The sequence below is a fragment of the Meles meles genome, chromosome X (assembly GCF_922984935.1).
Source record: "Meles meles chromosome X, mMelMel3.1 paternal haplotype, whole genome shotgun sequence".
NCBI classification, from domain to species: Eukaryota; Metazoa; Chordata; class Mammalia; order Carnivora; family Mustelidae; genus Meles; species Meles meles.
Genome location: NC_060087.1, coordinates 48,000,096 through 48,025,668, shown reverse-complemented (window position 1 = coordinate 48,025,668; position 25,573 = coordinate 48,000,096). Strand labels below are relative to the sequence as shown.

The window sequence follows — 25,573 nt, the reverse complement described above, 5'->3', positions numbered from 1 at the left end:
CCAGAGAGGGAAAACTGCCTCTGTCATCCATTTCATAAATCTGCCTAATATTCTGTGAATTTTATCAAGTCTCAGAACCAGATTTTCAGGAGATCACAAATTAAGGGACCTCTGTACAAGTGTTTCAGCAACTTCAATGTGTGTATGAATCTCCTGGAGATCTTGTTAAAATGCAGATTTTGATTCAGCAAGTCTGGGCTGGGGCCTGTGATTGTGCCTTTTCTGAAAAGCTCCCAGGTGATGCTGATGCTGCTAGTACATGGATTTTACTTTGAGTAGCAAAGCTTTAGAGTATAATAGAATGCCTGTCATTCATTGAGCCCTACTATTTAAGATCTCAGGTATAAAAAAGTTACATGTGATAAATGCCATCATGCACTCAAAGCATGATAAGCATCTGGCACCCATGATCTTATTTAACTCTCAAATTGACTCTCTGGGCTAGATACTACTCTAGTCCACATTTTACCAATGTGTTAATTGGGCCCAGAGATTGAGGTCACTTACAATTAAGATATTGATCTTCTTCCTCAACTTTTCTGAAGCCATGATCCTTCCATTTACCCACATATAATATACACCTAGTTCATTCTCAGTGCTGGGCAGTGGGAAATGAAGGCATTTGGGATCAGATGGACCTAGGTTCAAATTTTAGTTCCATCACTTCCTAACTAGGTCTTAACCTCTGAGCCTGTTTTCTCCTCTATTTGATGGGGATAATAATAGAGCTTAGGTCACGGGGATACTGTGAGGACTAAGCGAAAGAGTAACTCTAAAATCTCTGGTGCAGCCCCTGACATGTGCTCAGCAATAATAACTCTTTTCTCTGCCCCTAGCTTCTGAGTTATAGGACTGAGAAAACAGATCCAATAACTTTTCCCTATTCCCCTTCAAAGAGCTAATTTTCTCAAAAATCCCAGACTTTGTTTCCTCATCCCAGAACTCTCCTTTGTGCTTGATGAGGTGGGCCTGGAGGTCCCCGGTATGTCAGTTCAAGGAGGATGGTCAACAAAAAGCTGACACAGATGAGAATCTCCACCCAGATATCTCACCTATGGCTTGGGTCAATCCCCAAATTCTTGCTTTCTTACACTTCCAGGTATCCCTTCTCTTGAAAGAGAGGAACTATCCTGAAGGGTGGGGAAGACTCTGAATGTGGCATTGAGGCCCATACAATCCAGGATTGTCCAAGAGCTGGGGTTGGCATCTTGCCTGGAGAGGGGCCAGTTCCATGCCTCCGTTTTCCCCCTCATCCAACTGTAGATGAATAAAAGCTAAACGTACTAGAGTTCTGGGTCTGTATGTTTGCTATGTTGGCTCAAGGTGGAGTTTTTCTTTCCTATAAACATCTAGAGGAGACCAGAAACTCAGGCCAGAGAAAGGTCACTTAGGATGGATCATCTTAAAAATGTTGCAGTTATGAGAGAGGGGTTGGTGGTGCAAGGCCCCAATCCTGGTCCCTTCTGGCACTAACTTTAACTTTGAGACAAGAAAGGCTTACTTAGGGCACCCTAACTAATTAGAATTTACACAGACATGAGACTTACAATATCCAGAATAGTCCGAGGCCAAGACAGGCTAGGGCAAAAGTGAAAATATAACATAGTAGTTTAAAATAGAACTAGTGAATTCAGATCATCTGGGTTTAAAGCTCAGTTCTGTCACTTACTGAAGACATAACATTGAGCTAATAATATTAATAATTAGTATTTAATAGTATTAAGTTAATCAACCACTCTATAGCCTCCATTTCTTCCTATAAAATGAAGATAATAATAACACCTACTTCATAAGGTTGTGGTAAAGTTGTAAAAACGATTAAGTGACACTGTATTTTTGGAATGCTTGGAAAGAGATTAGTGTTCAGTAAATATTAACTGCTAGGACTAGAGTGGGATGAGACCAGACTGAGATGAAAAGTATGGGAAGCTCCCTGTCCCTCTGGAGACCTAGGTGGAGGAAGTCTGGGGAGAGGCTGAGTTGGTGGGCATCAGTCAGTATGGGGGAAACTGGAGATGCTCTGGACTGTGTCTGCAGGTATAGTGGAGGATGACAGTGAGAAGTAGAGGGGATAAAAAGATTACCTGAAGGTCTGCACATGGGATGTCAATATCAGGCAGAACCCCTGTTTCCCTGCCCTTTCCACCCATGTAGAGAACATGCAGCTCCATCACTTAGCTGCAGGCAAAATCTCTAACATCATTTTACAAACTCTGTAGGGAACACTCCGACTTGTCCTATGGCATTTGGTACCACAGAACAAAGCCTCCTCATTTTTATATTTGGACCACTCATAGCCTGTCAGTTGATACCTCCCCCAAGTTCACACAAAGTTTCCTGTCAGAATTTCCTCATGGAGGAGAGCCCTCTTTAGAAAACAGCCCTGCTTGTACAACAGAGAAACCAGCTACCATCCCTATCCCTTAACTAAGAATAGATAACCAAGGATCCTCAAGCAAATTAAAAGAAACTGCAGCATGAAAGAAAAAAACTAAAGTAAACAAATAAAACTACTGATCCCAGAGCAATTTGGGAATTTTGGAAACAAGAAAGAACTGCAGGGAAAAAATGATAATATTCTCAGTAAAATTCAAGAAGATACAGCATGAATAAAACAAGAGCTAGATACTACAAAACAGGAACAATCAGAGAAAAGAAAGACTCCTTAGAAACAGAAAATCAGTTGTTGAAATAAGATGTGGTATATATACACAACGGAATACTATGCAGCCATCAAAAGAAATGAAATCTTGCCATTTGTGACAACGTGGATGGAACTAGAGGGTATCATGCTTAGTGAAATAAGTCAATCGGAGAAAGACAACTATCATATGATCTCCCTGATATGAGGACATGGAGATGCAACATGGGGGGTTAGGGGGACAGGAGAAGAATAAATGAAACAAGATGGGATTGGGAGGGAGACAAACCATAAGTGACTCTTAATCTCACAAAACAAACTGAGGGTTGCTGGGGGGAGGCGGGTTGGGAGAGGGGGGTGGGGTTATGGACATTGGGGAGGGTATGTGCTATGGTGAGTGCTGTGAAGTGTGTAAACCTGGCAATTCACAGACCTGTACCCTTGGGGATAAAAATACATTATATGTTTATAAAAAAATAAAAAATAAATAATTAAAAAAATAAAAAATAAAGAAATTTTTTAAAAAGTCAACAGGACTGTGAAATAAAATTGAGGGAAGTTCCCAGAATGTAGGGGACAAAAAACAAAAACAAAAACAAAAACAAAGAACAAAGAAACACAAGGTATGAGAGAAATTTAAGAGATAGAGATCAGCAGTTTCAACATCTAAATAATAGGAGTTCTAGATAGAGAGAACAGAAAAAATGAAAGAAGAATAGTTAAAAACATATTAGAAGTTAATTTTCCAAAACTGAAGAAGGACTTCCAGAACAGATGCCCCAAACAGTGAACCTAGGAAGTGGTTACTCCCACCCAAGGGATTACTGTAGCCTCCTCAGCGGTCTTCTTGCTTTCCCCTTTGTCATCTTCCCTTTCACCCCCCTCTCCACCACCACAGAATAGCCCGAGGGATCCTCATAAAACCAAAGTCAGGTCCTCTCCTACCTCTGCTCAAAACTCTCCTGTGAATCCCACTGTGGCTCACAGAACCTGATAAGATTAAGCCCTGTTATCTATCTGACCTCATATTACTTCCCTCTCTGCCTTCCTCCACCACTCTAGCAACATTGACCTTTATGCTCTCTAAAAATGTCAGGCAGGAGGAAAAAATGGTAGACACTGTCCTGTTCCAGGGCCTTTACACTGAGTGTTCTTTCATTTGAAATGTTCTTTCCGCAGGTGTCCACTTGGTTAGCTCTCTCATGTTATGCAAGTCTTTGCTCATATTTGACCTTTTCAGTGAGTCTTTCTCTGACCAACCTATTTAAAACTACAATAATCTCCCACCATCCCTGGCATTCCCCATTTCTTTTTACCATGATTTATTCCCCCCCCATAGCACTTACCACATTTTAACTTGTTGTATATTTTACTTCTTTATCTGATTATTTTTCTGTCTTGCTCTCACTTGAATATTTGCTCCATGAGAGCAAGAATGTCTAGCTTTACCACTGTGTAACCTCAGCATCTAGAACAGTGTATGGTACATAGTAGACATTCAAAAAATATTTGTTGAATGAATGAATATGATAAAGGCAAATGACTCAAGGGAAAAGGAAAGGCTATTAGAAACTCTGTGTGTGTGTGTGTGTGTCTGTGTTTGTAGTGTAGTGTATAACTGAGAAAATCATGGTCCATATATAAAGCAAAATAAAGTATAACATGATTATAAGCCACTGACAGAATATAAGGGAGACTCTCTTCTACCCTGATAGTAGAAACATTCTTCTTTGAGAGGCCCAAAGATTGTGTCTTTGGACTTGTAAAGAAGGAAGTGTATTCTTGGCTCAGTACCCAGCTGGGTTTTGAAAAATATTTACATAGTCATGATAACGCAAATGTTATTTATTGGTTTTCAGGTTTTAGAGCCAACTTGGGGACAAAACATAAAAGACCTGGTTGTGGCTGCAGAACAGAATGTAAATGTTAATAACCTGAACAATGTAAAGGAAAGATGAAACTGACAAGTGAGTCATTGAATGGGCAGGGGGGGGAGTAGTGACCCTAATATCATTGTACTAAAATGTGGGCAGTTGAAATTATCTGTCAAAAATGGATGGAATAAGGAATGGAGGCTATATTTTTTCAAGTTATAAAATTAAGCAAGAAAAAAAGGAATATCAATGTTTAAAAATGCAGGGGAGTAGACAGAAAAGTGAGGCAGTGTATGTACATAAACAAAATCCTCATTGTCATAATGGGGAGACAATAGGATATTGTTTAAATTTTATAAGCCAAGAAACAGCTATATACATATTATCTACAGTTATAAAGGGAACTACCAACAGAACAACAACAAAGGGGTTTTTTTCTTGTTGTTATTGTTTAAGTTTGCTTGGAGGGAGTGAGATGGAGATGGGGAGGGTTGAGGCAAGAGACTATTGGTTTTTATCATATGCTCTTCTGTACTCTTTGATTTGTTGCCTTGTTCATGCATTACTTTATTTTCTTTTTTAGATTTTATTTATTTATTTAACAGAGAGAGACAGTGAGAGAGGGAACACAAGCAGCAGGAGTGGGAGAGGGAGAAGCAAGCTTCCCCCTGAGCGGGGAACCTGATGCTGCGCTCAGTCCCAGGACGCTGGGATCTTGACCTGTGCCAAAGGCAGACGCTTAATGACTGAGCCACCCAGGCACCCCTATGCATTACTTTAATAAAAATAAAATTCTAAAAACTTTATGTTGATCTCATAAGAACAAAATAATTATATATCCTATGATACTTTATTTATTGTTTATTTATTTATTTATTGTTTCAAAGTGGATATGTGAAGATCCAGTAAGATTCAACTCCATGGAAGACAAGTATACTGTAACGCACCACACACATGTTTATGATGAGGGTTGGAAAGGATATTCTCAGACTTAAAACACTGGAGGTAGTACAGCACATTGGTGAAGGCTCTGGTATTTGGAATTGTACTGACTTGGATTCAAGTCCTCTCTCTGCCATTCACTAGTTGTTAGTTGCTTTGCCATGGGCAAGTTACTTCCCTTACCACCGAATTTTTCCTCTGTAAAATGAGTCTAATGCTCATACAGTAGAACTGAAAGTCCCTCAAGAGCAAGGACTACCTCTGTAGAGAGGCTTAATATATAGTTGGTGCTCAGTGGCTACTGAATGGCCTGAACCTGCTTCACAGACTTGTGCTGAGAAAGGACTCAATGTGCAAAGAGCAGGGGAAAAGAGTTAGTCCAAAAGTGGATAGCCAGTTTCCTCATCTATGGGAAATCTGTCCTTGGTTTAAAAAATGAGGTCATTGTGATTGTGGGTAGATGGCTTTCTGGGCGTATAGTATTACAAAATAAAATAAATTGTCCTGCACATAAAAGGAAGAAAAAGAGAGATTCCACCAGCAGCTCATGATAGGAGACATAGGAATCTGAAAATTGGAAATAGAAGAGTTGTCCCCTCCAGAGGCTGAAGGACAGAAAGGGCCCAACAGCAATGAGGAGTGGGGACCAGGAGAAGGGATAGTTAGTAGGTCTTTCCTAGTGATGGAAGTGACTGAAAAAAAAGGGGTGAAGAATAGGAAAGTCTGATGTCCAGTTTTAAGCTGATTGCTAGGCTATGCAGATTTAGATGACTAAAGACATGACAGGTATCCTTGGGAAGAGACCTTTGCCACCCACTTCCAGACTTATCTCTAAATTTTCCAAAATTTTGCAAAATTCAGAGGTACTTATTTTGCATAGTTTGGGGAAAGGAAAATATGTTAGGAGAGGGTTGGTGGTTAAGGATATTCTGGGTTTCCAATTTAAGCCTCAGTGATGTGAAATCTTAGATGTTCCTGGATTAGGCAGTTTCATCCTCTGACGTTCTGCACTAAGCCATCTTTAGCCTGCCTTTCCTTATCTCCTGAACAGAGCTGCCTGGTAATAACTCATCTTTTCATCTTTGTCCCTAGTTGATATGTAGGACCCATATGATCTCAGGTATTCGCCTGCTGATGTATGGATGCTGGAAACTTGTCTGGGACTCAGTGACCTTGGATCTTCAGTTTTATGGGTAGGTGCCAAAGATCAAAATATCCCAAGTATCACAAAGAGAAGGTTGAAAGAAATCCCTCTGATCAAAGGGTGAAGATTGTGAATGAATTTGTCTTTTCTCTTCTGATAAGGTTTCTTCCTGTCCTCTGATTCTCCAGGTCATAAGATAAGTGTGGCTATGGTATTAGGTTAGGAAGATGGTGGTATTGAGAATGGACTGGGGAAGTTTGGCTTCAAAAATCTTTGGAAATGCATCGCTGATGGACTTGGAGTGAGATTTTGCTTGAGTTCCTTGCTCGAATCCAGTATCTCCTAAGCTTTCAACTGTGTATTCCTTTAAAGTTACTGCAGGATCCCAAAGGCCACAACTAGGACTTAAAATGCTCTGGAATTTAAAATGGTGGAAGTTGTAACAGAGGATATGTAACAGAGGGTGTTCTGTGGGGAAGAAATTGTACAAAGGCTCCTAAGCAAGAGAAGGCAGGGCTTATCTGGTAACAGTAAGTGTTTTGTTTGGTTGGAATATAGGTAGTGTTCAGAAAAACAACAAGAAAAAGGCTGAAAAACTAGTTAGGGCTAGATTTTGGAAGAACCTTCAAATCAGGCTCAGGTATTTCTTGAAAGAGTAGTTTATACTCATTGTCTTGTATACCTCATCTCAGCTCACTGTAATCGTGAAGCTACTGCATCGCATAGACTTCCAAGTAAAAATGGCTTAAATAAGACATACATGTATTTATCTCACCCAAAAGAAATCTAGAGGGTAGGCAGTCCAAAGCTGGTATGGTAGCACTGTGAAATTAAGAGACCTAGGTTCTTTTTAGTTTACTGCTCCACTATCCTTAGAATTTAACCCTAGTCTTCATGGCCTTTATTCAAGGAGGCTGTGTCCAGCTAAAACTCAAGATGTTTTATTACTAAGGAAGAAGATAAGAATGCCACAAATGTCTGTACTGAAATTATCCCCTCCAAGGTCACCAGAGATCAACTACCACCTGATTGTTATGTTATAATCCCTAGACATTTTTTCAGGACTTTTCTTGAACTCTTGATAGCATTCAACACTATTGACCCCTTCCTCCTTTTGAAATAATCTTTTCCCTTGGTTTTGTGACACTACTTTCTCCTGCTTTTCTACCTATCTCTTTGGTCGCTACCTACCCTCTCTCTCCTGGGCACCTTTTCCCCCACCTATGCCATAGTCACTGCTGGTCTCCAGGGCTCTTCCCTAGGCCCCATCTCTTCTAGGGCTGCACAGTCTTCTCAGGTGCTAGTGCCCTTTCCATAGCTTAAAGAACCATTTATATACTGATGAGTTCTAGATCTGTAACTTCAGTCTTCAGGAAAGACCTCTTTCCTAAGCTTCAAACATGTATATTCAACTGCCTGGGGAATATTTCTTCTTGGATGTCCCACAGTATCTCAATATCAATGCCTAGTTCCCCTCTGTTAGTATTCCATATCTCAGTGAAATGGGTTACCATTGACACATTTGGTCTCTCAAATCAGAGCCCTAAGAGTTCCCTTTGATACTTCCCTCTTTCTCACCCCTTTCCCCACACCCAATTATTCATAGTCTTTTTGCTTTTTTACTTCCTTAATATATTATGAATTCAATTATTTCTCACTACCTCCATTCCTACCACTCTAGGCCAAACCACAATCATTGCTTACCTAGATGACTACTCACCCTCTTTCCAGGTAGACATCTAATCTATACTCCTTATGGATTAGGCAGCTAGGGTGTTGTCTCTAAAACACAAATCTGCATTGTATCAAAACCGAAAACCCTTAAAAAAAAAACCTCTCAATGCTCTCAAGATCAAGGTCAAAGTCCTTATCTTGGCATTCAAGTCTTTCTATGATTTAGAAGCAATGAGAATTTGGGTACTAGAGCTGGAAGACAAGGAGGAGCTGTGTCTAGCGTGAAATAAAGCCCTGTGGATGGGGAAGGGAACCTAGGAGGCAAGAAAGTGGCAAACGGATATAAACTTGGAGGGAGCAACAATTCAGAGAAAGAGAGGAGTCAGGAGAACAGAGGCCTATCTTAAATGTGTGGGAAATGTGTGTGTGGGTATGTGTGTGTGTGTATGAATTATCCATAAAATGTAGGGATTGATGTTTTATTAGCTTGTAAAGGAAAAGGTGACCTCATAAAACAGAAGATGTATGACAATTTGAATTACTTTTGAGTGTAAGAAAGGCATTGAATTTCTGTAACTGACCACTGTGCTGACTTCTGTTATGGTTTCTAATAACTTTTTAGTTGATGGTCTTGGGTTGTCCAGGTCTGCATTCATATTACTCAATAACTAATGGTAATTTTGTCTCATCTTATTTTGTTCTTCTGAATAGACCCAATTAGTTATGTGAATTTATTAGGTGATAAAGGTGTCATTTCACATCAGTGGGAAAAAGAGATTTACACATGGTATAGTGATAAGAAACTGTGATTTTGGAAAATAATTAAGCTGAACACTTACAAAACAGATTTTGGAATAACCAAATATTTAAATGTAGATATGGAAGTCATAAAAGTGCTTGAAAAAATAGGGATTGTAATATAGGAGTGTGGAAAGCATCTTTAAGCATGAAGCAGAGAAAGAGAAACAATCTAAGTGTCCATATCCGCGTATCCTGGACTGGTTAAATAAATTATGGGCCATCTATACAAGTAAAGATTATTCAGCTGTTAAGAAAAATGTGCACTATGGAAAGCTGTTTAGAATATATAATGGGGAAAAAGCAGGTCACAGAACAGTAGGTGTTGGATACTATTTGTGGTGAGAAAACCCAAACAATTAGTATATGAATCAAAAAAATCTGGAGGGATGTATATCAAAATGTTAGTAGTGGTTATTTCTGGAAAATAAGATAAGGTGGCCTTTCATTGGTATGTTACATATTTCTGCATTATTTGAATTTTCACATTACCTTTGTAATAAGAAAAAAAGATATAAAAATAAATACTTTCAATGAATTAATCGCTTTGAGACGGTGATTTTATTTGGAAGGTCTGCAGACTGAGCCTGGTACAGTGGCATAAACATGGGCTTTGGCGTCAGACAGCCCTGAACGGGGCCCCATTGCCCCACCCCCAAGGAAGGAGGGGGGTGGCAGGGGGCTGCGGAAAGGGGCTGGGCTGGGCTGGCTGCAGCTCTAGTCCAGGAGGCTGAGACTTCGAGAGGGATTGAGAGAGGGCAGACTCATCCCGGACTTGCTCGAGGACAAGGTGAGAGGGGAGTTGAGATTTGGGTTTCCTGGCAGCCAGACAGTGATTTCAGTCCCTTCTAACCTATAGCCAGGCAGGTGGGCAATACTTACTGCACCACTGCAGCTGAGGGAGAGATGACCTGGAGCGGGATGTAGGCAACGAGGACTACAGAGGGTAGCAGGCGGTAAGGACTGGGAATCAGAGACTAGTGGGGGAGGAGAAGAACCAAGTTTGTGGGTGGCGGACTGGGAGGGGGAGAGGAATACTGAGGAAAAGTGGAATCCAGAGAAAATAGAGAATGCAGGGAAGGGTTAAGGAGTGCTAGGGAAAGGGGTGCACAGGTAACACAGGAGGATGTAAGGAAGGAGAATAAGGAATTCTGTGAGGTAAAATAGATAATGCGAGGGGTAAAAGGGAGCAGGGAGCAAGGCAGAGGGAATACAGGGTGGGTGATAAGGAATAAGGAGCCGAGAGGGGGGAAGGGCAGACTGGCTGCGACCGAGGCCCCCTAGGGAGGCGGAAAGGGGCGGGACCACTTCCGGTCTGGAGCGGGGAGGGCAGTCTAGGAGTTTTGGAGGGGCTTGGAGAGTGGACGCACACTGAAATTTAAGAAGAAGGAGGTGAGCTGCGGGGCCCGGCTCTGGATCACAGCCCAATGAGGATCGGCCCCACCCTTTGGGATCTGGAGAAAACCTGCTGTAGGGACCGGATCATACCGGATCCATCCGGATGGGAAGGGAGGGGGCTGAACCCGGTTTGGCTGAGCCCGAGATGGAATCACTGGCTCCATTCTGATTTGAGGAGGGGGTGTATTAAAGAAGGGGCGGAACCAAGATGCGCTTTGCCCCTGACTGGAGGGGGCGTGTTGTGAAAAAGGGCGGGACCGGGCTGTAGTGTGGATTTCGGGTAGGTGTGAGGAGGGGAGGGGCCAAGACCACCAGACACTGCGAAGATTTTAGAGGGAGCCATGTGGGGGGGGGGGGGGGGCGGGACCGAATGGTACTGCAGACCTGGAGCCTGGAGTGTGCTGGGAGGGGTGGTGGACTGCGTCCGGACCCCTGCGCATGCGCACTGTAGATCGCTATGAGGGGCGTGTAGAGAAAAGACAGCGTAGAGACGGGGCAGCTGCCGAATGCGCATGTGCACGGTGGACATCAAAAGAAAGCTTGTGCTGGGAGAGCGGGCGGTGGTGAGGTGGGCCCAGCAGCGAACGCGCATGCGCATTGTTGGCCTGCGGCTGGGGGGGGTTGCACTAGGAAAAGGGGCGGGGTCCTTAGAGCTGCCGCGCTGGCACATCTTCCCGGAGAAGGGGAGGGTGCGGCTGCAGAGAATTGGGATCTAGACGTTTTGGATTACTGAATCTGAGAACGGAGTCATTGGGGCTGGGGGAGGGGTTTTGGATTGGGGCCCTGGGGAAAGTGAGGATCAGCTTCCAGGAGAACAGGAAAGGACGAGGACGATCAGGAGCTTCCCCTCCCCCCAACCCCGCACCTTTGACACAGGCCTTCTCTCCTCAGGCTCAGCTCTTGCCAGGCCAACTTGAGACATGTCTGACACAAGCGAGAGAGCTACGGGTCCAACCCACTTCCAGGTAAGGCTTCTTTCTGTCCTCTCCCTTGCTACTTTTCTTCAGCCCCTGTTGCTGCCTTAGTTCCCTTGGCACCACCCCTCCCATCCTTGTCCTTCTTTACCCACTTAACTGCCTGGGTGCCCCCCCAACACAGTAGAGGGAGGGAGGAAAGTAGAAAGGAATGAAGGATGGAGAAAAGAAGGAGAAAGGGAGGGCAGGCCTGCCCTTCTTCTGCCATCGCTACCTGCTCAGAGGAAGGAGAGGCCTTGTTGCGGTTAGGTGGGCAGAGCACACTGCAAAGAGGAGTTAGTATAGGTCAGAGGAGTGAGGCCCTGGAATTTTGGAGCCATTTGCCTGGTTAGGGGTGGGGAGGTCTGTGAGCTTTCTTGCTTCCTTATGCAGACTGAAGCTTCAGAGAAGGACAGTGGCTTGAAGATACAGACCCTATTGACAGTGACCCAGAACTTGGAGGTCTCAGAGACACCGAAGACTTCAAAGGCACCAGAGGTCTCAGAAGCCATGAAGGTGTCAAATGCTGCGGGAGTCTCAAAGGCCACAGAGGTCTCAAAGGCCCCAGAGGCTCAAGAGGCAGCTGCCACTCAGGCCTCACCTACCACTAAGCTGACTGATACCCAGGTTCTGGCAGTTGAAAAGAAGAGTCCAGCAGCTGACACCAAAATGGAGAGTGCTGACCCTCAGCCTGTGACAATGCCTGCCACTGAGACCAAAAAGGTCAGCTGTGTGGCTGATACAAAGGTGGTTAGAAAGGCCCTGGATACTGAGGCTCCTGCCTCTCAGGCTTTGGCAGATGAACCTAAGCCTGAGGGTGCAGCTGCTCAGGCTCAGGAGAATCAGGATACTCGGCCCAAGGTCAAGGCCAAGAAAGCCAGAAAGGTAAGACCTCTGTAATCACCAGTCTTTTCTTTCTGCTTTTTTCAGTTGGTTCATTTGTTCTGCAAACATTTAGAAAGTTCCCTGTGCTTATAAAGGCTGGTGGGGGGGAACAACAAGAGGAATGTGATGTACTTTCTCTCTGCAGAGTTCACAGACTCATAGAGAATTGAGATAGTACACATAGCTGCAGTGTGAAAATAAAGTGGTTTATATTTCCATAGTAGCTACCATGTGTTAGACCTTGAGCTAGTCGCATTCATACAGGTTATTTCATTAAATCCTGAAAGTAATCCAGTTTTATAGAGAAGCTGAGTCCCAGAGAAGTGGGGTGACTTGTCCAGGATGGTACAAGCAGAGCCAGTGGTAGACATAGGAAGAGGAGAATCCTCAGGCCCCACCCTTAGGTTGCTCCAGGCCTGGTGGAGAGATGAAATTCCTGCATGGGAGTCTGTGAAAAACAAAGCCAAGACTCAAACGTGGCCAGTGTCTAGTCAAGGTATTACTCTAGGGGTGGGATTAAGGGGCTTTCTAGAAGAGATGAGATGAGGGAAAAGGACCACCTACTTCATCTGACAATATTGAGCTTCCTCTCTGCTGATGCAGGTGAAGCATCTGAATGGCGAAGACGATGGCACCAGTGATCAGAGTCAAACTTCTGGAACCACAGCTGGCCGAAGGGTCTCAAAGGCCCTAATGGCCTCAATGGCCCGCAGGGCTTCAAGGGGCCCCATAGCCTTTTGGGCCCGCAGGGCATCAAGGACTCGGTTGGCTGCTTGGGCCCGGAGAGCTTTGCTCTCCCTGCGGTCACCTAAGGCCCGTAGGGGCAAGGCTCGCCGTCGAGCTGCCAAGCTCCAGTCATCCCAAGAGTCTGAAGCACCACCACCTCGAGATGTCGCCCTTTTGCAGGGGAGGGTAAGAACCCTGTTCTCTCCATTCTGCCTTATTTACTTCCTTGCCTGTCTTTTCTGTCTTCTTCTCAAATGTTTTGCAAACATATTTTGATCTTTCTACCTTTTTTCCCTTTCCCAGGCAAATGATTTGGTGAAATACCTCTTGGTTAAAGACCAGACGAAGATTCCCATCAAACGCTCAGGTAGAGTCTTGCTAACCCTCCATCCCCTAAGCTGTACCCTCCACTGCCCTCTTTCCCATGTGCTGAGGACATTCCTTGCCCTTATGCTCCTACCTTTGTACTCCCAGAGTTCTAATTTGGTAGTGTTAGCATCTCTGTTCATTACCTCAGAACCTGTTTGTGCCACCCGCAGCAAGGTTGGCAGAGGGTCTTTAGCTTGGATTTGGGGCCACCTGGCTTCACTTCAGCTCAGGCGCTTGCAACACTCTCCCCTTGCAGACATGCTGAAGGACATCATCAAAGAATACACTGATGTGTACCCTGAAATCATTGAACGAGCAGGCTATTCCTTGGAGAAGGTGAAGGGGCAGCCATGGGGGATGGATGCAGTGGGAAAGCATCGAACTGAACAAGTATACATGTCTGTTCTGGGGTGGGACCGCAGAGACTCACTAATTCAGCCCTATCACTGTGTGAATGGATAGACAGGGAGGGGCCTCCCCATAACCAGAGTGCCTAAGGAGGGACATAGACTAGCCCAGGGTCAATAGCAAGTCTCCTAAAAGCACAGTTAGGACCCAGGCCACCCACCTTAGTCCTGCTTCTGTCTGCTGCTGGAGATGTCCTGTAATGTATTTTACATGCTCACATCTTCCTTCCATTCCCCATTCTCTGTGTCCTTAGATTTCCACTAATCACAGAGATGATGCTGAGAACAATAGATTTCTTACCTGTTTACTGTGTGCCAACCACTTAGGTTTATCTGCATTATCTCCCTTCACACAACACACACTCACAACCACACCCGCATCCACACCCATACACATCTAAGTACATGGGAGCTCTGGGATGCTCAGGAAGCTGAATTTGTGATCTTAACAAGTTGTTTTCCCCATCCTAGGTATTTGGGATTCAGTTGAAGGAAATCGATAAGAATGACCACTTGTACATTCTTCTCAGCACCTTAGAGCCCACTGATGCAGGCATACTGGGAACGTAAGCTGGGAAAGAGCTGGGGTGGGAGACTCTGCTTTTGTCTATGGCACTACCCCATTCCTGTCATCTCTCCCCATGGTCCCTTGGAGAGGTAGGAAGACAGGACTTAAAAAGTCCCTATTCCAGTTTTGTCACATAGTTGGAGCCCTGACATGGTAACGGTGCTTTATTATGATTGACTGAGGATGTAGAATCCTGGAGCAGTGCATTCTTCCTGTCAGGTTTTCTGTTTCTTCAGAAGCTTCCCAGGAAAGCAAGCCCGTCATTGCTTGTCTCTTCCTACTGGCTTTGGTAGAGTGCTTCTCAAGGAAGGGCTTCCTGGTGTGGGTGAATCATGATGCTTGAAGGACAGCAGTATCACTGGGGCTTTGTCTAGAATTCTTTTTGGAGTAGAGGAGTCTAGGAGAGAAAGAAGGGACTCACTTTGGCTGGGTCCTTGGGTTGTCCTGGGTTGACAGGCATCCTTCTTCCAACCTCTTGGCAACCTGGGGTGGAGGATTGGATTTTCCCATTCTACTCTATAGGAGGCGGAGACTCAAGAGTCTAAGTGCTTTGCTCAGGGTCACATAGAGCTTGAAGTATAGACTAGCAGAATTCTGTCATGTCTCAGGAATCTGGGAGAGGACAGCCTAGAGCTGGCTGGTGTGTTTTTTGCAGATGGCTGCTGGACATAAACCTTTTCTCTACTCTGTTATTTCCCTAGGACTAAGGATTCACCAAAGCTAGGTCTCCTCATGGTACTTCTTAGCATCATCTTTATGAATGGAAATCGGTCCAGTGAGGGTGAGTGGGTAGGCATGCAGCTGAATGGGTGGCCACAGTTGGAATTCCACATGCTCATCTTCTGTCCCTGTCTCCTCTTGCCTCCTCTTGCAGCTGTCATCTGGGAGGTGCTGCGCAAGCTGGGGCTGCGCCCTGGGTATGATTGGGCTCTCTCAGTGCTTGCTGTCCGTGTTGTCATTTGAAAAGAAAGGATGGTTCCAGGATTGCATCAGTCTGGTGGTCTGGTGGAATGGGTGGGGGTGCTGGTAAAGGGTCCAGGGTTCCAACCTGGTTGGATGGGGAAATGGTCCCAAACTTTCCCCTCTGTCTCACTATCTTGGGCTTCTATGGAGTTTTCCTCTTGTGCTAGTAACTTCTTTTCCATGTTGAAAATGTCTCTGTATACATCTGGGAAATGCCGTATATGATTGATTGATTGACTGGTGATTGATGGGTTTTTCTTTCTCTGCTGTCAGGATACATCACTCACTTTTTGGGGATGTGAAGAAGCTTATTACTGATGAGTTTGTGAAGCAGAAGTAAGTATGTGTCATGATGGTGTGTTCCATGTGTTTTGCTTATTTCAGAACTGAGTAATTAACCTGTGGGGTGTGTGCGTGTGTGCACGCGTGCATGTGCATGCACACGCGCAGATGGTAGGTAGCTTATTTCTGACGTAGTGAGAGGAACAGGAGGACACATTTCCTGACTTACATATGCTTTGGGGGCAGTTTTTCAAGGTAGGGATTGTCATCACCAGTGTTGTCCATATTAGTAAACTGAGGTTCAGAGCAGTGAAGTAATTTGCTCAAGTAAATTACTACATAGGTAGCAAATGGGAGAGTTATATTTAGATCCTGGCCCCAATGTCTAGGTTTTTTTTTTACTGTGCCAACCAGGGCTTTATAGAAATTAATCTCCAGGGGCACCTGGATGGCTCTGTGGGTTAAGCCGCTGCTTCTGCTCAGGTCATGATCTCAGGGTCCTGGGATGGAGTCCCGCATCAGGCTCTCTGCTCAGCAGGGAGCCTGCTCCCCTCTCTCTCTCTCTGCCTGCCTCTCTGTCTGCTTGTGATCTCTCTCTGTCAAATAAATAAATAAAATCTTAAAAAAAAAGAAATTAATCTCCATAAAGAAACGCTGTAGAGTGACAGATTTAGGCAGCCAGGTACTGTGCTGGGGACTTGACTTGTGTATCTCATTTCATTTTTGTAACTACCCCACAGATTAGGTACTGCCATCCCATCCCCATTTTTAGTTGAGGGACCTGGGTCTTAGAGAGTGGAAGTCTGATTATGGCCCTGGCTGGTAAGGGTCCGATTTGGTCACGGAGCCCTCCTGACTTTCTGGCCAGGGCCCACCATACCCTTTATCCTTAGCATATGCCACACACTCACGTGCATCAGTCGGAAATATGCACAAAGTATGCTACTCTTGGTGGATTGTTTCTTCCCTTTACAGTCATTTTCTATGGTAGATTGTTGCAGGGCTCAGCAGGTCATGGACACTCCCCAGTGGTAGGGTGTGCTCAGAGCAGGGGGCCTAAACAAATGGCTCTTCTGTTTATAACACACCTAGCAAGAATCTGAGTTCATTGTGACAAGGGGCACAAAACTTGTAGCCTTCTTATGAACATATAGCCTACACATGTCCCACCCTGCACCTCCAAATGGCTTCTGGACAGGACCAATGGGACAGGGCTCAATATTGGAAGAAAAGCTATAGTACTTAGTGGGGGAGGTTGCCACTTAGAGTCTATCCAGTCCATACATGGGTGGGCTATGGTTGTCTTAGACATAAAGGCTTTTAACTTCTCTTTTCAAGGTACTTGGACTATGCCAGAGTCCCTAATAGCAATCCACCTGAGTATGAGTTCTTCTGGGGCCTGCGCTCCTACTATGAGACCAGCAAGATGAAAGTCCTCAAGTTTGCCTGCAAGGTAATTGGATAGCTGCCCAAGCTTGGCATAGCAAGAACATAGGGTGCTGCTGGCTAGGGCAGGCTGTGCATAGAGCCACCTGCAGCTCACATGTGAACATTCTGAAGCCTCTGCTTCTGGCCACATGTTTAGCTGATTGTACAACTAACATGTCCTTACCCTAGACCAGATTAGAACAATCAGGCTCAGAGAGGTTGTTAGGTGACATGTCCAAGGTCCCAGAGCTAGTAAGTGTCAGAACAGGGATGGAATAAAGTACATAACTATTAGTAGTATTTATTATATCATTACTATTATGTAGAGCATGCTGCATGGTGCCTGGCATACAGTTAGATACTCGGTTCTTGGATTCAGATCCCTCTGATGGTGGTTATTTCTGTTCTAGGTACAAAAGAAGGATCCCAAAGAATGGGCAGCTCAGTACCGAGAGGCAATGGAAGCAGATATGAAGGCTGCTGCTGAGGCTGCAGCTGAAGCCAAGGCGAGAGCTGAGATCAGAGCTCGAATGGGCATTGGGCTTGGCTCTGAAAATGCTGCTGGGCCCTGCAACTGGGACGAAGCTGATATTGGACCCTGGGCCAAAGCCCGGATCCAGGCAGGAGCTGAAGCTAAAGCCAAAGGCCAAGAGAGTGGTGGTGCTAGCTCCGGGGCTAGTGCCAGTACTAGTGCCAGCGGTGGCTTTGGTGCCAGTGCCAGTCTGACCGCCACTCTCACATTTGGGCTTTTTGCAGGCCTCAGCGGAGCGGGTGGCAGCTCTGGTGCCTGTGGTTTCTCCTATAAGTGAGATTTCAGGTATCTACTTAGACTGGGTTGGGACAGCTGGGGCTTACAGGGTTGGGATAAGGAGCTGGCTGGTTATAGGAAGGCCAAGGTTGCAGGACCATATGGAGCATGTGGGAAAACCCCACTCTTGGCATTTTATTCCTTCCCTTTTGGTGACTCAGTTGACTTTTTGCATTTCTTTTACTTGTGTTTTCAGATACTCCTAATCCCAGCAGTTCTTCTCTTCAAGCCAGGGTGCATCCTCAGAAACCTACTCAACACAGCACCTCTAGGCAGCCACTATCAATCAATTGAAGTTGATATTCTACATTAAATCTATTTGCCATTTCTGAGTTTATTGCTCTTTTTTTGGTGGGCTGTCATATTTTGGTATCACATTTAAAAATAAATCTGTGTTTACTAGATTCAGGGGAGCAAGATTAGCATCTCTCTGGGATAGCTTGGTCCACATCTCCAGTCTGCAATGTAGGCAGCATTGCAATAGGATGGAGAGTCATGAAGATTCTAAGCACAGAGGACACACTTTGAAGAAGAGCCCTGAGGTGTGCAAGTCAAGCAGAAAGCAGAGGTAGAGGAGACTGGACATCAAATACAGACTCCCGTTTTGAGAAATTTGGATGAGAATGGGAGGAGAGAGAGGTAGCTAATGGGAGATACAGGAACAGATGATGATTTTCTTGGGAAAGGAGAGAAAGGCTTGAGCAGGCAGGAGCCAATAAAAAGGGAGATGTCAAAGATTGAATTGGGTAGCCCTGAGGAGGGTAAGGCCTGGGAGAAGGGACTATCCAGAAAGGATTTGGAAAGGGGACTGTGGAAAGATGTCAGGCAGAGGGGATGCTCTAATACAGGATGGAGCTCTTGATTTTTGGGAGACCTTTCCCCCATAGTAAGGTGCTGAGCAATCTTGGAATCAAGAAGATGAATTAATTTATCCCAAGATTTTGGTTCTGAAATAAGGACATTAGATTGAGGGCACCGAGTATGTGGGTTTGTATCTTCATTACTGTGTGCATAGTAACTGACATAGTAGATACACAGAATAGTGGGAGAGATGGATCATGGGACCCAGGCAGGCTTGGGGAGGCAGATGAGGAAATTGTGTGATGAATTGGGAGACTGTAGGAGTTTATGGGCAGGAGTCTCAGTGAAGTCTGAACAGGGCAGAATGTTAAGTAAATATACCAAGTACCTGCTCTATGTCTGGCAGTGTTCTAGGGATCTGGGAAGGGGTGTTGAGAGAACTGGAAAGATAATCTGGGGGACTAGTCATATGGTCAGACAGTGGGACAATTGTATTTGAGAAGACAGAGTGGGGAGAACTCAGTGATGTAAGGTCCAAGGATTGGGTATGTAAAGGGGAGAGAAGATGGCATTTTCTGGAGATGAAGGGTCAATAGCCTGGGGTGCCAGGGTGTGGGTTGGGTTATCCATGTGGACAGTGAAATCACCAAGGGTGGTGGTAGGAGTTGGGGTAGAGAGGAACACCTGGAACCAGATGCCAAAGTATACTTGTGTGGTTGAAGGTGTCCTCTCAGCTACGCTGCCCACTAAAGACATGGGGCCTGCAGGTGATGAGAGATCCACCTTCACCTTATTTGGGGGAGTGTTTCCCTGGACCTTTCTCTCCAGGAAGCCCCCACCATCTAATCCTCCAATACCAGACCCCTAATCACTGGGACAGAATCTTATGGTGGACCTAGTAATAGCTGCCTCTTCCCTCCTATAGACTAAGCAATAAAAGATCTTTTAAAAAACAAAAACAAAAACACCACTTCCATTTAGAGCAAGACAGCTCCTTGCCTATGGCCATGAATCCAGACTTGCTTTTGCTCTTGAGTTGTTCTTCATAGGAAGCAGAGGTTCTTCTGTTGATTTCATAGACCCTGGTTTCCTCAGAGGCTGGGTTGTACCTGGAAGAGGTATACAAAGTCAGGGATAGCTTAGGCTTAGGAAGGACTCTAGTGGATGGATACTGTGTCCAGGGCCCCCCTCAGATTCTCAGGTAATGTCCGTCTGAAAATGGAATGGGGCAGTGATGGGAGCTGGCAAAGAACTTGGCGATTATAATTCTAATAATTAAGTTAATAGTGCTTGATAGAGATAAGGGTGTATCATAGTCATGGGAGAACTCCACCCTTTCCACTTCCCTCTGCAGACCACTGGGGCTTGCAGGGCTCTCCATCTCTTCTCCCTTAATGCAAGGCCTAGAATTTGAGAGGACAAGAGGTTGGCTTATTCCTTCCCAAATGTAAGGACTGAAGACACGTAGGACAGGGGGGAAGAGATGAAGTCTGGTTCCAGGCAAGTGGGGAGTGGCCAGAGCAGAGAAGAGGAAATGGAGATAGACTCCAGTTCATATTTTTGCCATTTGTCAGCTTGGGGGCCATTACTGCAATGAATGAATTCCCACAATTTTCATTCTTTGTTTCAGTACATATTAAATTCCAAATACTTCTGGATTATATTGTATGTTTTCTCCTTGGCTAGGAGATGGAAGACCTCCTAGAGCAGTTTCTCTACCTGTTTTTCATTATCACTCCTTAAGAAGGGTTTTTAGACATTTTTGTCCTAATTGCTATTTCATGAATAGCAATTCATTAAATTTAGATACCACAGATATATTGTATATATATATTTAATAATGTTATACTTGTGCTTTATACATAAAATTTTTTTATTAAATATGGGATTAGTGGTGACTAAAATGTGTAAGTTAAAAGTTTAAAAATCATAAAAGCTATTAACATTTAACTTTATAACTATTTGCTGAACAACTCTTATTGTTTTAAATATTTTAAAATATTTTTTAAAAGATTTTCTTTATTTATTTGTCAGAGAGAACCAGAGAGAGCATGCACAAGCAGGGGGAGCAGCAGGCAGACTGAGAGGGAGAAGGAGGCTCCCCACTGAGCAGGGAGCCTGATATAGTATTCAATCCCAGGACCCTGGGATCATGACCTGAGCCTAAGGCAGACTCTTAACAGAATGAGCCACTTAGGCATCCCTATTTGCTGAAAACTTTAAATGCAATTTATTTACATTATAATGTAATTTACATGGTAACATATCAAATTACATATAAAAATTAGCCATTTATTTTAAGTAGGCTCCACACCCAATGTGAGGTTTGAACTCATGACCTTGAGATCAAGAGTCACATGTTCTACCAACTGAGTCAGCCAGGTACCCCTGAATATTAGCCATTTTTATTTTTATTTTTATTTTTTTCAGCCATTTTTACAACAGATATGATAGCAGTATAATACATTTTTTTAAAAAAGTTATTTTTCTAGCAAAAGTAAAACAATTGGAAATTTATAACTATTTTTAGTGAACTTAATTTTTAAGTGTTGCTTGATACGAGAAAATAACTAGCTGCTTGATATTCACTCAGGTATTAACAGTTTTTCTTTTCAGTACCTGACGTAATTAATGATGGATTGAATAACTTTTGTAGAATTAAATAGAAACTATTTTAATCTAATTCTCAAAGCCCAAATAACATAAGGGCACTGAGGATCAAAGGCAGTCAATGGCAGCCAACAGGCACTCACAGGCCACTTCTCACTGTATGACTGCAGAGGAGCAATGGATTGAAAGTCCTCCAGTCACAGCCATCTATTCCCTAAGATTCTGTAATGTGAACCTTGCATACGTTTTGTGTATCTTCCATGACTTCAGCATTGCTGCTCATGTGATAGCCAAGAAAATCCAGTAAGAGAAATTTAAAACTGAGGAATAAGATTTTTATCTGGTAGGCTTGTGCCTTAGAGGGTCACAAACTATTATAATAGTTGATTATTGTTGCCTCCTCAAGGGCCAATTTTCACCCCTTTGGGGGTGATTGCTCGCCACCCCTCCACCTCCACCCCCACATTGAAAATGCAAGCCCTAGAGTAATATTTCTTTTGGAATGAATAAAACAAGGTAGAATGAATTTTGGGTACCCAGAAAAGGGGGGTTAGGAGGGAGACAGAGAGAGACTGAGAGAGAGAAAACGAGAAACATCTACTAGAGATCAAGCATTTGTGAGAACAAAATGGATAGCAAACTTTTCCCCAAACTTATACTCTCAAAAATGCCTTTATTCAACATAATGCTACTAAATCATGTATAAACACTCACCCTTTCTCCAAAAGGAGATTACCACAAATCTTATCACCCACTATCTCCAGCTCCAAGTCCAGTAATCTTGGATGATAACCTTTCCTATTCTAATTACCTTGCAACACTTTCTAGATATGCTTCAAGCTATGAACTGAATTGTAGGTTGAGCCACCATGCACACACTATGTTCTACAATGGGGCAAAGATGAAGAGGATGGAAATAAATTACACACACACACAGAGCAAAAAAGGAAATAAAGAGGATGGTTATAGTCTTTGTTACTGAAACTAGCCTAATTTCAGTACTCTCTAAGTATTTTGTTGCATTATTGTTATTGCTATCAGTTTTCTAGTTTTGTTCCTTCCCAGTCTCGGACCATCTGACCAGAGTGTTAGCTGGTATTGATTGTGTGCCTGGCCAGGTCACTTTGTGGATAAAGAGATCAACCAGATGCATGGTCCAAGTTTTGCCGCCACCACATTCTTCCCTTCCTCCTCCTCGTTCTCCCCCACCTACCCTCCTTTTTCTGATAAGAACAATTTATTTATAATCTTATAGTTTCAAAATTTTGTATTATTTAGTTTTATTATGAAGTATGGATTAGCATTATTTAACAAAAAGAGGTTTTAATTGACAAGGCCCTTTGTTTAGAGTGCTGGTATGTGATCGTTACATGCTATGTGCCATTTGTCTTCCTTACTCCTCACTTTAATGGTCCTATTAACACATCAAGAGTGTTCTCATAATTTGTCTACATTTCCTTGTAATTTATGCTATCATTCCAAGGAGGAAATCCAATGCAAGAGAAACATGGCACACAATTTTAATTAATGAATCTTGTCTAATGTCTTTAAAGCATTTCATTTACAACAGCTTTTATTAAGATGTCAATAGACCTATTCGATGTTAAAAGCAAAATTGGGTCTATCAAATATGAGGATTTCAAGTATAATCCATAATTTTAAGTGTCTTTTCCCCCCCAGATTTATTCTTAAGCAGTTTTTTTTTTTATTGTGTTATGTTAGTCACCATACAATACATCATTTTGCCTTCTAAGAGGATTTCTCTTCCTTACTTCCCATAAAGGTCATACCTGAGTGGAGCAATTAACACTACAGCTGTCAACTTCCACCTAGTTCTTCCTTAACCAGCAGCAGTACCTGCAAACCACATGCTCCTGGGTTTTTTCTTCTTCAGTAAACTGGTTATAGGGAACTACCCACAAAGATCTAGGTATGAACAGACTGAGAGCAAGCAGTGTGGCAGGAGTAGGTGTTATGGGAGTGTGAACCTCCTGTAACTCATTTGTTCTTTCAGGACCTTCTCCAGACTGGTTTGTTTGATTTTTAAAGATTTTATTTATTTATTTGACAGAAAGAGATCACAAGTAGGCAGAGAGGCAGGCAGAGAGAGAGAGAGAAGAAAGGAAGCAGGCTCTCTGCTGACCAGAGAGCCTGATGTGGGGCTCAATCCCAAGACCCTGAGATCATGACCTGAGTCGAAGGCAGATGCTTTAACCCACTGACAACTCAGGCACCCCTCCAGACTGGTTTTGTTTATACCACTGTCTTTTGCTGACGGAGTGTTGTTATTGCCTGCCCAACTTTTTGGCTTGGCGGATCAGATGGCACCATGCCCAAGATGGGCAGCTCAGTTTGCATGGTCACTTGGGATCCCAAGGTTAGGTATTCAAGCTCTACCAGGACCAGTAATTTAACTTTGCTAAATTAGTCATCAGGTACTAGGAGTATTTCTTTTAATTCTTTATTTTTTTTCCTGACTTTATTTTTTTAAATTTCTTTTCACCGTAACAGTATTCATTGTTTTTGCACCACACCCAGTGCTCCATGCAATACGTGCTCTCCCTATTACCTACCACTTGGTTCCCCCAACCTCTCACCCCCCGCCCCTTCAAAACCCTCAGGTTGTTTTTCAGAGTCCATAGTCTCTCATGGTTCATCTCCCTTTCCAGTTTCCCTCAACTCCCTTCTCCTCTCCATCTCCCCATGTCCTCCATGTTATTGTTATGCTCCACAAATAAGTGAGACCATATGATACTTGACTCTCTCTGCTTGACTTATTTCGCTCAGCATAATTTCTTCCAGTCCTGTCCATGTTGCTACAAAAGTTGGGTATTCATCCTTTCTGATAGAGGCATAATACTCCATCGTGTATATGGACCACATCTTCCTTATCCATTCATCTGTTGAAGGGCATCTTGGTTCTTTCCACAGTTTGGCGACTGTAGCCATTGCTGCTATAAACATTGGGGTACAGATGGCTCTTCTTTTCACTACATCTGTATCTTTGGGGTAAATACCCAGCAGTGCAATTGCAGGGTCATAGGGAAGCTCTATTTTTAATTTCTTGAGGAATCTCCACACTGTTCTCCAAAGTGGCTGCACCAACTTGCATTCCCACCAACAGTGGAAGAGGGTTCCCCTTTCTCCACATCCTCTCCACCACGTGTTGTTTCCTGTCTTGCTAATTTTGGCCATTCTAACTGGTGAAAGGTGGTATCTCAATGTGGTTTTAATTTAAATCTCCCTGATAGCTAGTGATGATGAACATTTTTTCATGTGTCTGATAGCATTTGTATGTCTTCATTGGAGAAGTGTCTGTTCATATCTTCTGCCCATATTTTGGTTTTTTTTAAAGATTTTATTTATTTATTTGACAGATAGAGATCACAAGTAAGGAGAGAGGCAGGCAGAGAGAGAGGAGGAGGAGGAAGCAGACTCCCTGCCAAGCAGAGAGCCCGACGTGGGGCTCGATCCCAGGACCCCGAAATCATGACCTGAGCGAAAGGCAGAGGCTTTAACCCACTGAGCCACCCAGGTGCCCCTTCTGCGCATATTTTGATATGATTATCTGTTTTATGTGTGTTGAGTTTGAGGAGTTCTTTATAGATCCTGGATATCAACCTTTTGTCTGTACTGTCATTTGCAAATATCTTCTCCCATTCCGTGGGTTGCCTCTTTGTTTTGTTGACTGTTTCCTTTGCTGTGCAGAAGCTTTTGATCTTGATGAAGTCCCAAAAGTTCATTTTCGCTTTTGTTTTCTTTGCCTTTGGAGACATATCTTTTTTTTTTCCATTTTATTTCTTTTTTCAGCGTAACAGTATTCATTGTTTTTGCACAACACCCAGTGCTCCATGCAAAACGTGCCCTCCCCATTACCCACCACCTGTTCCCCCAACCTCCACCCCTGACCCTTCAAAACCCTCAGGTTGTTTTTCAGAGTCCATAGTCTCTTATGGTTCGCCTTTGGAGACATATCTTGAAAGAAGTTGCTGTGGCTGATATCGAAGAGGTTACTGCCTATGTTCTCCTCTAGGATTCTGATGGATTTTTGTCTCATGTTGAGGTCTTTTATCCATTTCGAGTTTATCTTTGTGTATGGTGTAAGAGAATGTTCGAGTTTCATTCTTCTACATATAGCTGTCCAGTTTTCCCAGCACCATTTATTAAAGAGACTGTTTTTTTTCCACTGTATATTTTTTCCTGTTTTGTCGAAGATTATTTGACCATAGAGTTGAGGGTCCATATCTGGGCTCTCTACTCTGTTCCACTGGTCTATGTGTCTGTTTTTATGCCAGTACCATG

The 25,573-nt window shown here is 43.6% G+C and overlaps 1 protein-coding gene, 1 non-coding gene and 1 pseudogene across 5 annotated transcripts; 2 read left to right on the top strand and 1 right to left on the bottom strand.

The window, feature by feature from the left end:
- Positions 1-11,141, bottom strand: part of LOC123934641 — a 36,347-nt pseudogene extending 25,206 nt beyond the window's left edge.
- LOC123935498 (melanoma-associated antigen D2) lies at positions 9,769-18,192 on the top strand. 4 transcript variants are annotated; one of them, XM_045996372.1, is made up of 13 exons: positions 9,769-9,863; positions 11,363-11,436; positions 11,818-12,309; positions 12,913-13,221; positions 13,339-13,402; positions 13,661-13,740; positions 14,283-14,377; positions 15,081-15,160; positions 15,254-15,296; positions 15,616-15,678; positions 16,963-17,077; positions 17,463-17,869; positions 18,057-18,192. In XM_045996372.1, exons 2-12 carry the CDS (start codon positions 11,392-11,394, stop codon positions 17,859-17,861), a joined length of 1,785 nt encoding a protein of 594 aa, XP_045852328.1. In that variant the 5' UTR covers positions 9,769-9,863; positions 11,363-11,391; the 3' UTR covers positions 17,862-17,869; positions 18,057-18,192. The 4 variants fall into 4 exon arrangements, with proteins under 4 accessions (XP_045852328.1, XP_045852330.1, XP_045852327.1 ...); XM_045996374.1 differs by lacking the exon at positions 9,769-9,863 and adding an exon at positions 10,011-10,029; XM_045996371.1 differs by lacking the exon at positions 9,769-9,863 and adding an exon at positions 10,395-10,465.
- On the top strand, positions 16,658-16,787 carry LOC123935727. Its single transcript, XR_006817000.1, has one exon. It is a non-coding gene; the product is annotated as a small nucleolar RNA SNORA11 (small nucleolar RNA).
- Positions 18,193-25,573: the final 7,381 nt, after the last annotated feature.

Excerpts from the sequence above, each read along its gene's own strand:
- LOC123935498 (XM_045996372.1), top strand. The coding sequence starts at position 11,392 with ATGTCTGACACAAGCGAGAGAGCTACGGGTCCAACCCACTTCCAG. Across the intron at positions 15,161-15,253 it reads TGGAAATCGGTCCAGTGAGG|CTGTCATCTGGGAGGTGCTG; the intron begins GTGAGTGGGTAG and ends CTCCTCTTGCAG. Across the intron at positions 15,297-15,615 it reads AAGCTGGGGCTGCGCCCTGG|GATACATCACTCACTTTTTG; the intron begins GTATGATTGGGC and ends CTCTGCTGTCAG.